The 13,131-nt window shown below is 40.8% G+C and overlaps 1 protein-coding gene across 2 annotated transcripts in view; it reads right to left on the bottom strand.

Moving 5' to 3' along the window:
• Positions 1–1,285: 1,285 nt before the first annotated feature.
• Positions 1,286–13,131, bottom strand: part of LOC129107830 (rho family-interacting cell polarization regulator 1-like) — a 66,100-nt gene continuing 54,254 nt past the window's right edge. For both annotated transcript variants that reach the window (XM_054619402.1, XM_054619401.1), the window contains exons 17-24: positions 11,721–11,832; positions 10,353–10,488; positions 9,416–9,577; positions 9,165–9,323; positions 5,778–5,974; positions 4,562–4,645; positions 4,336–4,426; positions 1,286–4,007 (exon numbers count right to left, since the gene is read on the bottom strand). In XM_054619402.1, coding sequence (XP_054475377.1) covers positions 3,910–4,007; positions 4,336–4,426; positions 4,562–4,645; positions 5,778–5,974; positions 9,165–9,323; positions 9,416–9,577; positions 10,353–10,488; positions 11,721–11,832 — 1,039 coding nt within the window. In that variant the 3' untranslated portion in view covers positions 1,286–3,909. The remainder of the gene's footprint in view (positions 4,008–4,335; positions 4,427–4,561; positions 4,646–5,777; positions 5,975–9,164; positions 9,324–9,415; positions 9,578–10,352; positions 10,489–11,720; positions 11,833–13,131) is intronic.

Raw genomic sequence — 13,131 nt, 5'->3', positions numbered from 1 at the left:
CTCAAAAATAATATATTTGTTTATATCCCTAAACCTCTGGAAAAATGGTTAAACCCATACAATCACAGCTGCTAATTATTTGTTTCTCCATACACCGTGTTGCTCAGTAAGTTAGAGAAGTAAAGCGGGTTGGCACATTGTACACAAGGAACCTGAGCCCTCCTGCCTGAAGACAAAGGTCTTGTGTAATTTACATACTCTAAACTCATTCTTACTACTGTGGAATACGCACATAGTGGAAAAAAATCGTTCTGCAGGACAAACATGTTGAGGCGACGATGACACTAGAGGAAATATCTGAGGACCACCACAGTTATCATAATTCATCAAGTGGGACATAAGCGTCTGAACCAAATGTCATTGATCCATCAGTTATTGGTAGAGATATTTCAGTCTGGATCAAAAAGTGATGGACAAACTGACCAACATCGATACAGCATGTTTACATCAAATATCAGCAGGAAATGAAAAAGGCAGAGTGGCGACATCACCTTCAGCAGTGTCACTATGGAACAAAAGAAACAAGATCACAATGAACAAGATGGATGGAGTCACTGGGGCCGACATTTTGGCATCTTCACTGAGGCTGGTCAGACTCAGTGTGGATAACTTGCTGGACGACAGTACACTTTTTTGAAACATTGCAACTCTAAAGAATGGCCAGAGTTTTTGCATCCTTTTTTACCCATTTACTAAAAACCACGATCTTGACATCATGCTAGCAGCTTTCTCAAGCTTTTCTTTTTAAAAAAAATGAGGGCCCTATATCAGAATTATGAAGAAATCCGTTAACTAAGTCATAACTGCAAGAAGTAATTGTTATTATTAAATACTGAGTCAAATGATAAAATACTGGTCTATTAATAATGTGGTGCATAATCACAAAGCAAGGCTTTTAATGTTTTTCCTTGGTGAGTGCAATGGGTTCACTTTGGAAAATTGTCAGCAGCATTGTAAAGCCTTTAGTACGACATATGTAGTAAATTTGTAGTAAAAATGCAAAAACACTGGCATGGCCCTTTAATCATTTATCATTCCATGTCTGGGGTCAATTTACTTGAAATGCATTCAGTTCTTTCATGATTATTCCTACTCAAATGTTTTAGGATGTCAATGCTAACATAACAGAGGTAAATTTGTTGGTTTTTTTAAATCTTAAGTTATTGCTTGTAATTTAAAGTGAACTGATCCCAGACCTGGATGGACCGATCTATCTCTACCCAGTAATCTGCCCTATGTCATCTCAAAAGACAAAGACAAAGCCCCCCCCCGCCCGCCCGCCCATCTCACAGCAGTCTGTGACAGTAACACAAATATTCAGTTACTCCAAACACAGTTGCGCCCAGTTACAGCAGATATGTTCAGAGGGACAGTCAGGAGCCATTCAATGAATCAAACTGAACGACTGCAAAGAAACTGCGTCATTATAACAGTAAAAACACCTTATAAAACAAAGTATACATTCACAAATTAAGACTTAAAACAAAACAATTTACAATCACAGAATATTGAATTCCAGTGGCATACAGTCATATTATATGTATTTCCATAGAGAATAAGATATGTCATTATTATGGAGAGTAATGGCACTGAATCGCTGAAACCATTCTCGGTGCAGAAGCAGCTTAACACCTTTCCTATGGTCTCAAGCAGAACTACAATGTGAGCTATGCTTTTTTCTTTCTTTTCTGTCTTTCAAAATATTTCATTAGTATCTCTTGAATTGGAAGTCATTTCACAGTTAATGAGCTGGCGGTGGAGGTGTTTGAGCTGCTGGGCCTCCAGCATCCGTCCCTGCATTAACAAGTCACCCTGAGCGTCACAGTGAAGCCTCTACCTGCTCACCCATTAAACCAGGCTTTACAACAAATGCAATCCAATTCCCAACAGCACAGTCCTCTGACCTGCAGGACACCCCAAAGTCAACCTCTAAGTGAACAACGTGATGTCCCCTGTGATGCGGCGTTCAGTTGGTACTGGTTTGAACTAAAAAAAATAAAAAAATTCTCAGATGTATTACATATTTGTTTTGATTTTATATTTCTCTTCAATGCCTGAACAAAAGGGGTTGTTTTCTGAAGCCTCAAGTTGACGCTCTTGTAGCATCTGAAACCCTCTTTAATGTCCAATCATTTTTGTACAGGGACAACCTGAGGATCACCTGCATCACTCAGTGATTGGCCTAGCAGTTTTGTTGTGTGAAGAATTTATTTTCTCTAAAGGTAAATCAGCTTCCCAGAGCGAACAATTACATAGTGAGCATGAGAACGAGTGGCTGGGAGGCGGGGTTAAAGGGAACGCTAGTGCACTTCTATGGGTTCATTGACGTGGTAGATCGCTGAATGATCCAGATCATTTTATCAGATTTTTGTACTCGGAAGTCAAATTTTATTTTGCTGTAACATTGATAGGAATGAATGGAGCACCGCCTCCAACGCTGTCTCAAGTTCTCTCTATACATCCATGGTCTGTCTGTCCATCTAAAAGGATAGAATGATGAAGTTAGGACATTTCGGACAGACATGGAGGTCAACTGCAACTTAACTGGTTGGCTGAGGTATACAGCCTTGAGGTGATAATACTCGTTTAAAAAAAAAATATATTTTTACTAATACTTCAGTATGGATCTTAATAAATTCACAACCTCAGTAATCTGATAGTCGTTCCTGCAATGAAAAATAAATGGATATGGATCTGTTCAGAATATCTACATTTTGAGAACAAAGTAATAAATCCCCCTACTTAAGTGAGTCCATCAGTGTTTTATGCACCAGTGAAGTTGTTACCGTGGTAACCTCCTCTACAGTTTCAGCTTAGCTTGCAGGTCAGGGCTGTAGTACTTTGGTCTGCTCTCAGTCCTACTCATATATGTCACATAAATACTGTGCAAGAATACTATGTCTGTTTCTAGGAGCAGTGGTCACAAATCACCAGTTGGCAAACAATGCAACAGTTAGGCAGATTAAAACAGTGAAACACAACAGTATGGAGGACATTGAATGGTCACTGTTTTCTTTTTTGGTCTTGATTTGGTTTCATTTGGACTCGGCCTTGACTCGGTCACAAAACCACTGGGGCCCAGACTGGTCTTAAGTAGTCTAGACTACAGCATGGTGAGGCCACCACAGCCATCTGGCCAAAGATGAAATCAGCAAGCATAAGTGGAGAGCCAGTGGCTTTAGTAAAGGCAGAACTTTATGAGATAATATGTTGTTCAGTTTGCAGGCATGTCCTTCTGGAGCAGGATGGTTCAAAAAACGCTTTTTAGCCTAAACTAGAGACATCAGTATCAATAAGAGAAGTGGTTTAAAGGAACGGTCTGTGTATTTACCAGTATGCCTACTGGTTCACCAAGGAGGGCAAACTAAAACAAATAGAAGAAACTCAACATTCTGGGCACTTAGTAGGCCATGAAATTGTGACTTAATAGCTCTCTAGACTTTTGCTAACATATTTGTATTAGTGTGTGACAAAATGAATTACTTTGTCCTGTTATTTGACTTGAATATGACTCAACGCAGACATGTTCCTGTCCTCTTTAACGTCTCCATGTCTTCTTCCATCAGCATCCACTTCATCCTTATACATCCTTCTGTTCAAGCCTGCTCACATCGTACATTCTTCCCCGGCTTCGTTACAGTCCAACTGAGTAGTTAGCACACGTTGATGAACACACACTTGTGTGTTTGTAGCTTACTGACTTTAAATGTTTGCCCAGTGTTAAGCGGAGTTGCTGTTCTCCATGTGAGTTTTATAGCAACCTCTCAGTGTGTATAAACTGTATGCGTGTTTTAGTGGTAGTAGTGGGGTTCCAGAACAAACTACTGTGTCTTTGTTAGCTTACTCTGGTTTTGTTCCCACCCAGTGTGTGTGTGTGTGTACAGTGTGTGTGTGTGTGTGTGTGCAGTGTTAGAAAGCCGTGCTAGCCATGCTTCCTGGAGCGAAGAGTCTGGGTATGCTGTCCTGAGACGTCTCCACGTGTCTGTAGGCCATCTTCCCCTCCTCGCCTGCTCCACGCAATGAACAACAACAACAAAAAGTGGGATGAAAGAATAGGCACATGAATGAATGAATGAATGTCACAGGCATTTGTGTTGGACAAAGTCAAATGGTGGAAAACAAGCAAGATGTATAGTTCTTATTTGTGCCTTAATTATGGTCTTATGAAAAAAATGGAAAAATGATGAAAAAAAAGAAGAAAAGCAATTATAGTTAGAGTAAATTTATAAGAAATGTAAAGTGCATTATGTGCTGGTAGATAAATACATATTCATGTTTGAATCAACACAACCAATGGTGTTTAGCTATCATTCTAAGGAATAGGGTGATTATTACCGAGCACAAGCAGCGCCTGCTTGGCAGCATCTCGGACTTCGTCCTTGTCCGTCCGACAAAGATACACCAACTGGTCAATACTCTCTTTGGCCTGGAACGACAACAGGTGGAACACAGTGGTCGGCATAATGAGGACATACTGTATTATAGACTAGATCAACGTTGCTCTAAAATACTATGTTGGCAGTATGTTGACAGCTTTAGACAAAAGTGTATGTGTCTGTACCTTGAGACAAGCTAAGGCCTTGCATCCGCACACTCTGGTGTCCACGTTCTCATCCTCCAGCAGCTCCAAACAGCTGACCAAAGCCTGAGGAGGAGAATGGACACAGTGTTGACATGTCTGCTGTATATGTTATTATGTACTGACTGGTCTCCTGATGAAGCCCTAGGGCCTCAATATAAAAAAATACTTATCCTTAAGCTTCAAAGATAGGAAACATTGATTTGTATCCTATCTCAGACCTCCTATCTAATCTTAACTAAAGTACTCCTAGGTGTAACTCTTAGCTTGATTCATGCCTGTATCTATGTTCAGAGTGTACACCAGGCTGTAGAGCATTAGTGATCTGTGTGGCCCCTGGCAGAGCCCCTTTTCCTCCTTGTGGACCTCTCCAGAGCCTGACGTAGCATGTCCATCAAAATGAACTTAGCAGTTCATATACGTATTTACATATTAATACATCAGCGTCATCCTGTGGTTTGAGTTGCCTTTCAGTCATTATATTTCAGTGTTCATGTTGTGTTCAGCAGCATTGTCATTGTAATACAGACATAACTGTTATTTAAAATTTATGAAAAGATTGAGGAGTATGTATTATTTATAATTCATCCAGTTCAATTTAAAATATAAGAAGATTTTGTTGAGTTATTATTCAACTGAAACTTTCTATATTTGGTTTGACAGTCAGTAGTCTACATACGTACATAGGTTGATACAACTGCTAGGGTACTTAAATATATATGGGACTAAATCAAAGCACAAGTTAGACATTACTCTGGTGTTCCGGACCTTTGCATGAGGAAATTGTCTCTAACTGGACTTTGCTGAATTATAAATAAATACAGTCGGTCAGTTGTGCCTGCACTGTATACACAAACACAAGCTGCAGTTCAGAACTAAAGGTCTGTATCCTGAAATTGTTGGCAGAGGTCTGAGAGCATTTTTCTAGATAAGTATTGATTCATCATTAAGGATTTCCCTTGTTTTTAGAGTCTGTTCTCACTGATAAAGGCTAAGTACAGACCGGAAATTGAGCATGACATGTTTCCTTTCAACAGTAAAATCAGAGAAACATTTTTAGAATCTCAAAATAGATTGAGGTCAGAGAGAAAAGTCAAAAGGAAAATAATTGAGTAAATAAAAGCACATTATGAATATATCTTTTAAAATATTGTACGTTCTCATAAAGCTATAGGTGAAACGTCCTGTGTCCTCTCACCTGCTCTCTCTGTGGGGGCTGGGCAGCCAGGCTCCTCAGCACAGAGCTGGCCGACGCAGACACTTTGCCTCGTGGGTCTTTCAGTAGTTTGGCCACGGCGTGAAGCCCCTCTCTCCTCAGGCTGCACTCCGCAGGACGCCGCAGAGCATGCACGATCACATCCTGGTCACATGACGCCAGGCTCTGCACCAACCACACTGATGGAGGGAGGTTATTGTCACTGATCAGAAGGCTGTTAATTTCCGCTTGTTACATGCATGCAGTCTTTTTAAAATAAACTTCCGTCTTCAACCCTAGCTTTATGACACTGGACTCTATAGCTCCTCTAAAAAAGAAGCTAATAAAAGAAAGGAGGTTTGCTCCATGGTATAATCCTCAAACCCGCGATTTAAAGCAAATATCGCGAAAACTTGAAAGGATATGGCGTTCCACCAATGTGGATGAAGCGCGGTTAGTCTGGCGAGACAGTCTTAAAATATATAAGAAGGCACTCCGTAATGCTAGAGCAGCCTATTATTCAGCATTAATAGAGAAAAATAAGAACAACCCTAGGGTTCTCTTCAGCACTGTAGCCAGGCTGACAGAGAGTCACAGCTCTGTTGAGCCGTGTATTCCTATAAACCTCAGTAGTAGTGACTTCATGAACTTCTTTAATGATAAGATTCTAACTATTAGAGAAAAAATGTATAATCTACTGCCCTCAACCAGTACCGATCGATCCATAGCTGTAGAACCTGAAATATATTTAGATGGCTTTTCTCCCATCGACCTTCAACAATTGACTTTAACTATTTCTAAGTCTAAACCTTCCACCTGTCTCTTAGACCCGATTCCGACTAGGCTGCTTAAGGAAGTTTTACCTTTAATTAGCAACTCCTTATTAGAAATTATCAATCTGTCTTTACTGACGGGCCATGTACCACAGGCCTTCAAACTAGCTGTAATTAAACCTCTTCTTAAGAAACCTACTCTAGATCCAGAGGTGTTGGCTAACTATAGACCTATATCTAACCTTCCGTTCCTCTCTAAGATCCTTGAGAAAGCAGTAGCAAATCAGCTCTGTGACTTTATGCATAACAATAGTTTATTTGAGGATTTTCAGTCAGGATTTAGAGTGAATCATAGCACAGAGACGGCACTGGTGAAAATTACCAATGACCTTCTAATAGCTTCAGACAAAGGACTTGTCTCTGTACTTGTATTGCTAGACCTTAGTGCTGCATTTGATACCATTGATCACCAAATCCTATTACAGAGATTGGAGCATCTTATAGGCATTAAAGGAACCGCACTTAGCTGGTTTAAGTCGTATTTATCAGACCGATCTCAGTTTGTATATGTAAACAATGAAAGCTCGATGAAAACCAGGGTTAGTCACGGAGTTCCACAGGGGTCTGTTCTTGGACCTATTTTATTTACCTTATATATGCTTCCCTTGGGGAATATTATCAGAAAACACTCAGTAAACTTTCATTGTTATGCAGATGATACCCAGTTATATCTATCAATTAAGCCAGACGAAACTAACCAGTTCTCTAAACTTCAAGCATGTCTTACGGACATAAAAACCTGGATGACCTGTAACTTTTTAATGTTAAACTCTGAAAAAACAGAAGTTATCCTACTAGGCCCAGATCACCTTCGAATTCAATTATCTAACGATATAGTTTCTCTAGATGGCATTGCTCTAGCATCCAGCACTACCGTTAAGAACCTTGGAGTTATCTTTGACCAGGATCTGTCTTTTAACTCTTATATAAAACAGATCTCAAGGACAGCCTTTTTTCATTTACGTAACATTGCGAAAATCAGGCAAATCCTGTCTCAAAGTGATGCAGAAAAACTAGTTCATGCATTTGTTACCTCTAGACTAGATTACTGTAACTCCTTATTATCAGGCTGCTCTAATAGGTCTCTTAGATCTTTACAGTTGATCCAGAATGCTGCAGCATGTGTTCTAACAAAAACTAAGAAAAGAGATCATATTACTCCAGTATTAGCTTCTCTGCACTGGCTCCCTGTTAAATCAAGAATAGAATTTAAAATTCTTTTACTTACCTACAAAGCTCTAACTGGTCAGGCACCGTCTTATCTTAAGGAACTTATAGTTCCATATTACCCAACTAGAGAGCTGCGCTCAATCAATGCAGGGTTACTTGTGGTTCCTAGAGTATATAAAAGTAGGATGGGAGCCAGAGCCTTCAGTTATCAGGCTCCTCTTCTGTGGAACCAGGTTCCAGTTTCAGTCCGGGGGCAGACACACTCACCACTTTCAAGAGCAGGCTTAAGACCTTCCTTTTTGATAGCGCTTATAGTTAGGGCTGGTTCAGGTTCGCCTTGGTCCAGCCCCTAGATATGCTGCTATATGCCTAGACAGCCGGGGACTACCTAGGATACGCTGAGCTCCTCTCTCCTCTTCTCTCCCTCCTTCTTTATGTATTAATCTCCTATTTATGCACATTACTGATTTTGCTTCTTCCCCGGAGTTCTTGTGCTTTCTCGCCTCGCAGGTTCCCAGGAATCGGGGTTATATTTGGACTGTCATCGTGCCACCTACTGAGGCCCTGCTGACACCCACTACTACTACCACTATCATTATTAGTCACATTACTATTATTATTGCCTGTACTATTACGCTTATTGACTTGCTTGTACCCTGGAGTCTTTGTGCTTTCTCGCTTCGCAGGCTTCTATAAATCGTGGCTGTACCTGGACCGTGGACGTGCATCCTGCTACGGCCCTGCTGACACCGACTGCTACCACCATTATTATTATTACTAGTCACATTACTATTACTATTACCTGTACCATTAAGCATTTTAGCTTTACTTCCACCCTGAAGCCCTTTTGCTTTCTCGTTCTGCAGGTTTCCATGAATCGTTGTGGTACCTGGACCGTAGTCGTGCCTCCTGCTGTGAGCCGACTGACACCCACTGCTACTTCGATTATTATTATTAGTCACATTACTATCCCTATTTTCATGGCTATAATTCTACTGTAATAATTGCTGCTGTTATTATAAGTAGTCTTATTATATGAATCATTTATGTCATATACATTGAATGTGTTGTATCTAAGAACTGTTATGCTGCTCATTCTGTACACATGACATCTATTGCATTCTGTCCATCCTGGGAGAAGGATCCCTCCTCTGTCGTTCTCCCATAGGTTTCTTCCTTTTTTCTCCCTGTTAAAGGGGTTTTTTAGGGGAGTTTTTCCTGTGCCGATGTGAGGGAAGGACAGAGGATGTCGCATGTGCACAGATTGTAAAGCCCTCTGAGGCAAATTTGTAATTTGTGATTCTGGGCTATACAAAAGATAAACTGAACTGAAACTGAACTTTATGCTTTGTGTGTGTGTGTGTATGTATGTGTGTGTGTGTGATACCTTCTTCTGCCAGCTCAGTGATGAGTGTTTCCATATCTATAATGCCGTTGGCCTCCAGGTAACTCCACAGCTGGAACAGCGTCACCATCACTCCGTCTCTGCTGCCGCCCCGCCGCGGTAACCTCTGATCCAGCACTCGCTCGACCAGACTCAGGAACACTGGACCAACAAACACATACAGCCGTTAATATGGCACACACACACACACGCACACACTAACATGTGCTGCACACGTCCAGATGTTGCTGTACCCGTGTCGGCCATGTTGCCGGCCCTCTCAGGCAGTATCCCGGAGTAGACTGAAGACAGCATCACCAGGAAGCTCTCAGCAGACACGCTGTAAACGCTGCCCTCACCCACACACTGTTGCCATAGTGACACAGCTCCCAGGCACAGGCCCAGCTGTGGTATCACTGTGACGGAGGACGATAGGATGGAGAAACAAGAGAGGACAGGTAAGAGGGCGTTAGTCTTTTATTTTTGGGTCCAGCTTGCTGACTCTTCACCTTTTGCAGACCTTACAGAGACATGAACATGGACATTAGGGGGATGAGGGTTCAGAAGCTGTTTGACCAAACATGAACTCTATCTATCCACATAGGTTACTCTCATTCCTGCTGTTTGAATGTTGAGCAAATTCTTCTATAAATGTCATCCAATCTTAAACAAATTTGTAAACAAATGTACTTCATGACTATATTAACAGTAACGACAGCTATGGCTGATATTGTTTTCACCATGTCAATTTGTGTGTGTGTGTGTCAGTGTGTGCGTGTGTGTGGAATAATGGCAAAATGTTGACAGATTTTTCGACATAAAAAAAAAGCTTGCAAGACACACTTAAAAAACTTTACAGGAGTGTATTTGAGATCAAAATGAAGGCCAGGTTCAAAGATGGGTGTGGTCAGAGTGTGGGCGCCAGAAGTAGGGGGGTTCTTAGATGACATGTGCAAACATCAACTCTGAGTTTAAACATTTGCTACTTACAAAGCCTTATTATTCTCACTAGTCATGTTTCCACCGAATGGTCAAGTTGATTTTTCAGCAAACTTTTAAAGTGTTGTGGAATTTGTTTCACCTCGGCAAGTTTTAAGAGAGGTATTAAGGTTATGATTTTTTTATTGTGACACCGTTGTGGTGGATGATAAGTGTAGAGGCCCTGACACATGCATAGACACCAGCTCTTACCTTCAGCAGGCTGTCTCGGGCGTCTTGGGTTGTCCTTGGCGATGCGTCGGATCATTTCCAGGACTCGAGCCTCTCTCAGCAGTCTGTCCAAGGCGTACATCTCTCCACAGCGCAGCGGACCGAACATACCCAGACACTACGGACATCATTTCATATATCACTCATGTGCTCCTCCTCTAACAAGACGCCTATAGTATATATTACACGTTTGTTTATGAGAGGACGCAGCAGTCTGATGTTATTTTCACACAGAAATCTATGACAACACAACTACAACCAGAAGTAAAAACGGATACTGCTTCATGTTGTTTTTTCAACAATCAATACTTTCTGTTACCGCAACACCAGATCTGCCAATGCCACTTTAAAAAAAATATAATACTTTGATTCACAACGTTAAACATTCTTTTGAATCATGAATACTAACCACTTCATACTTAGATCAAAGTTAATATGTACTTGTACAATTTAAAATTATTATTCTACTTCAATACTATTTTGAACACAGCTGTAACAACTACTTATTCCACCGCTTCAGCTCCTTCAACCTGCTTCTTCAGAACAGATCTTCAAATTCAAATTCTTGAATTGTGTAGATGATAAATAAGATTACTTTTCTACTCTTTTCGTCTATAAGGCGCTGCATATGTCTAAGATGGATGACGTGTCAAGTCTCTCTGCTAAGCTGGAGGCTTGACGGACTAAAATAAAGGTAACAATGGGCCTCATGCAGCAACATTTCCTTAAATGTCTCTAACATTTTCTGTTATTAGAAAAAAAGAGAGAAGTCAACTCCAGATGCACAAATCGTCAAATTGTGTGTGTGAAGAATGATGAATCCTGTTTGATTATAAATAGGAGGCGTGTGGCTGATTGTTAATTATTATCATAGGTAATGCAGCTGTTGTGCTGTGTCCAAATACTCTGGCACATGACCATGTATTGGAGCGATGCCACCAAAGAAATGTGGAAGAAGGATAACATCTGCAGTAGTGAAAGTAAGGTTTAGCTATCTAGCTCTATTTGATTATTTGATATTCCTGCATTTTTTTTGTTTACTTCAATTTGAGACTTTTGTTTCCACAGTGGACTGTGATACAAGATTTTTTTCTTATTTTATCTCAAATAGTGCTATCAACCACTCATAGAATGATCTCTTACCTAAGAGAATAGTAACATTAAGAAAACTTCGGTGAATCCCAGAATCAATGGGTACGAAAAAAATAAGAACACATTTGTTGGTACAAACAAAAATAAGAAGAAATGTGTTCTTATTTCTTCCTTCATGAGACCCTTTGTCACATAACCACTAAGGCAGCTAGAGACCTCTACTTGAGTTTGGGGAATGACATAAGAACAGTGTCCTACCAACAGCTGAGTGCTGCAGTTCTTCAGGTGGACCACCAAGCAGCGGTCTAAAGTGGTGCAGCCTGTGGTGAGGGGGGAGGTGGGGCTGTCCCAGCCTCTGTCCTGCAGAGACCTGCAGACACACAAGAGGCCCCTTCAGTGACATCCTCAGTGTTAGTACGTGGGAACCTCATAACATTGTTAGTGTCAGGTTTTAAGTCACAGCACTTCAGTTTATTAATGCTTCTGTGTCCCTCAGTGGGGAATTAGGCTCTCAGCAGACACACAGGATCATAGACAATATAAACCAGGCTACACATTATCAATTAACATGATATAAAAACCTTAAGACAGTGTCACAATTAGCATGATATAAAAACCTTAAGACAGTGTCACAGTGGTGGCACAAATTATTTGATTAAGCGCAAAAAAATTTCACACACACTTCAGCCTTGGTGATATTCCTGAATATATGTGTATTAGTTCTGTTTTATTGAGATTGAACATTTATTTATTTAGTGGCCCTATTATGCTTTTCCACTTTTTCCCTCTCCTTTAGTGTCTTATATATATATGTTTGTACATGTAAAAGGTCCATAGAGTGTAAGTGTAGGAGTTACCCTCCCCCTCAGAATCACTGCTCCTGAGCTGCCTGAAACGGCTCCATTGAATTCCCTCCTTCACTTCCATAACTTTATGAGGTCACAATGTTACGGATGTGACATAAAACTCCTTCCGGCTAGTTTGGTTGCCCTCAAACAACAAAAGAGAGAGAGGATTTCTGGGCTGAATTCTGTTTTTAAGGGGCGTGACATTTCTGACGCATGCGATACGTTGACCAATCACAACAGAGCGGGCTAGCTGACCAACCAGTGCAGACTTTGCTTTTTGGATGGAGGAGCAAGTGCTACAACGGAGCATTTCAGAGAGTGTGAGAAGAGGTGCTGCAGGACAGCCAGGATGAGAAAAACAAGGAGGATTATGAGCATTAACTCATGTAAACATGTTGTAACTGTAACTTAAGATAAAAATATTAAATGAAGATCTTCAAGATTGACACTTTAAGAAAGAATGTTTGTGTGCATTATTGTATGCACAGATGGCCCTGAGTAGTCTGTAGCTCTGTCCTGAGGGCAGCAGCTCCAGCAAATATGCCTTTACTCTGAACTATTCTTGATAACCTGGCCTTTCAATCATGTATGAAAGTGAGGACAGCTGTCAGAGGTAGTTTACTCCTAACCCGAGCTGTCTACCAAAACCTTGCTAGCGGCATGGCTCTAGCTCTGTCTGTCCACCACTTTGTTTTGGGCTGATATATCATTGGATGAAATATTGTAAAAACGTTGATGGTCCCCTGAGGACTTTTTTTAAAGGGCCACCATGAGGGAATTGTGATTTTGAGTAAACTTCTGTTCCCGTTTACTTTGACCTG

The sequence above is a fragment of the Anoplopoma fimbria genome, chromosome 19 (genome assembly GCF_027596085.1).
Source record: "Anoplopoma fimbria isolate UVic2021 breed Golden Eagle Sablefish chromosome 19, Afim_UVic_2022, whole genome shotgun sequence".
Taxonomy (NCBI): domain Eukaryota; kingdom Metazoa; phylum Chordata; class Actinopteri; order Perciformes; family Anoplopomatidae; genus Anoplopoma; species Anoplopoma fimbria.
Note: the sequence above shows the minus strand (reverse complement) of the source record. Positions and strands in the feature narration are given on the sequence as shown.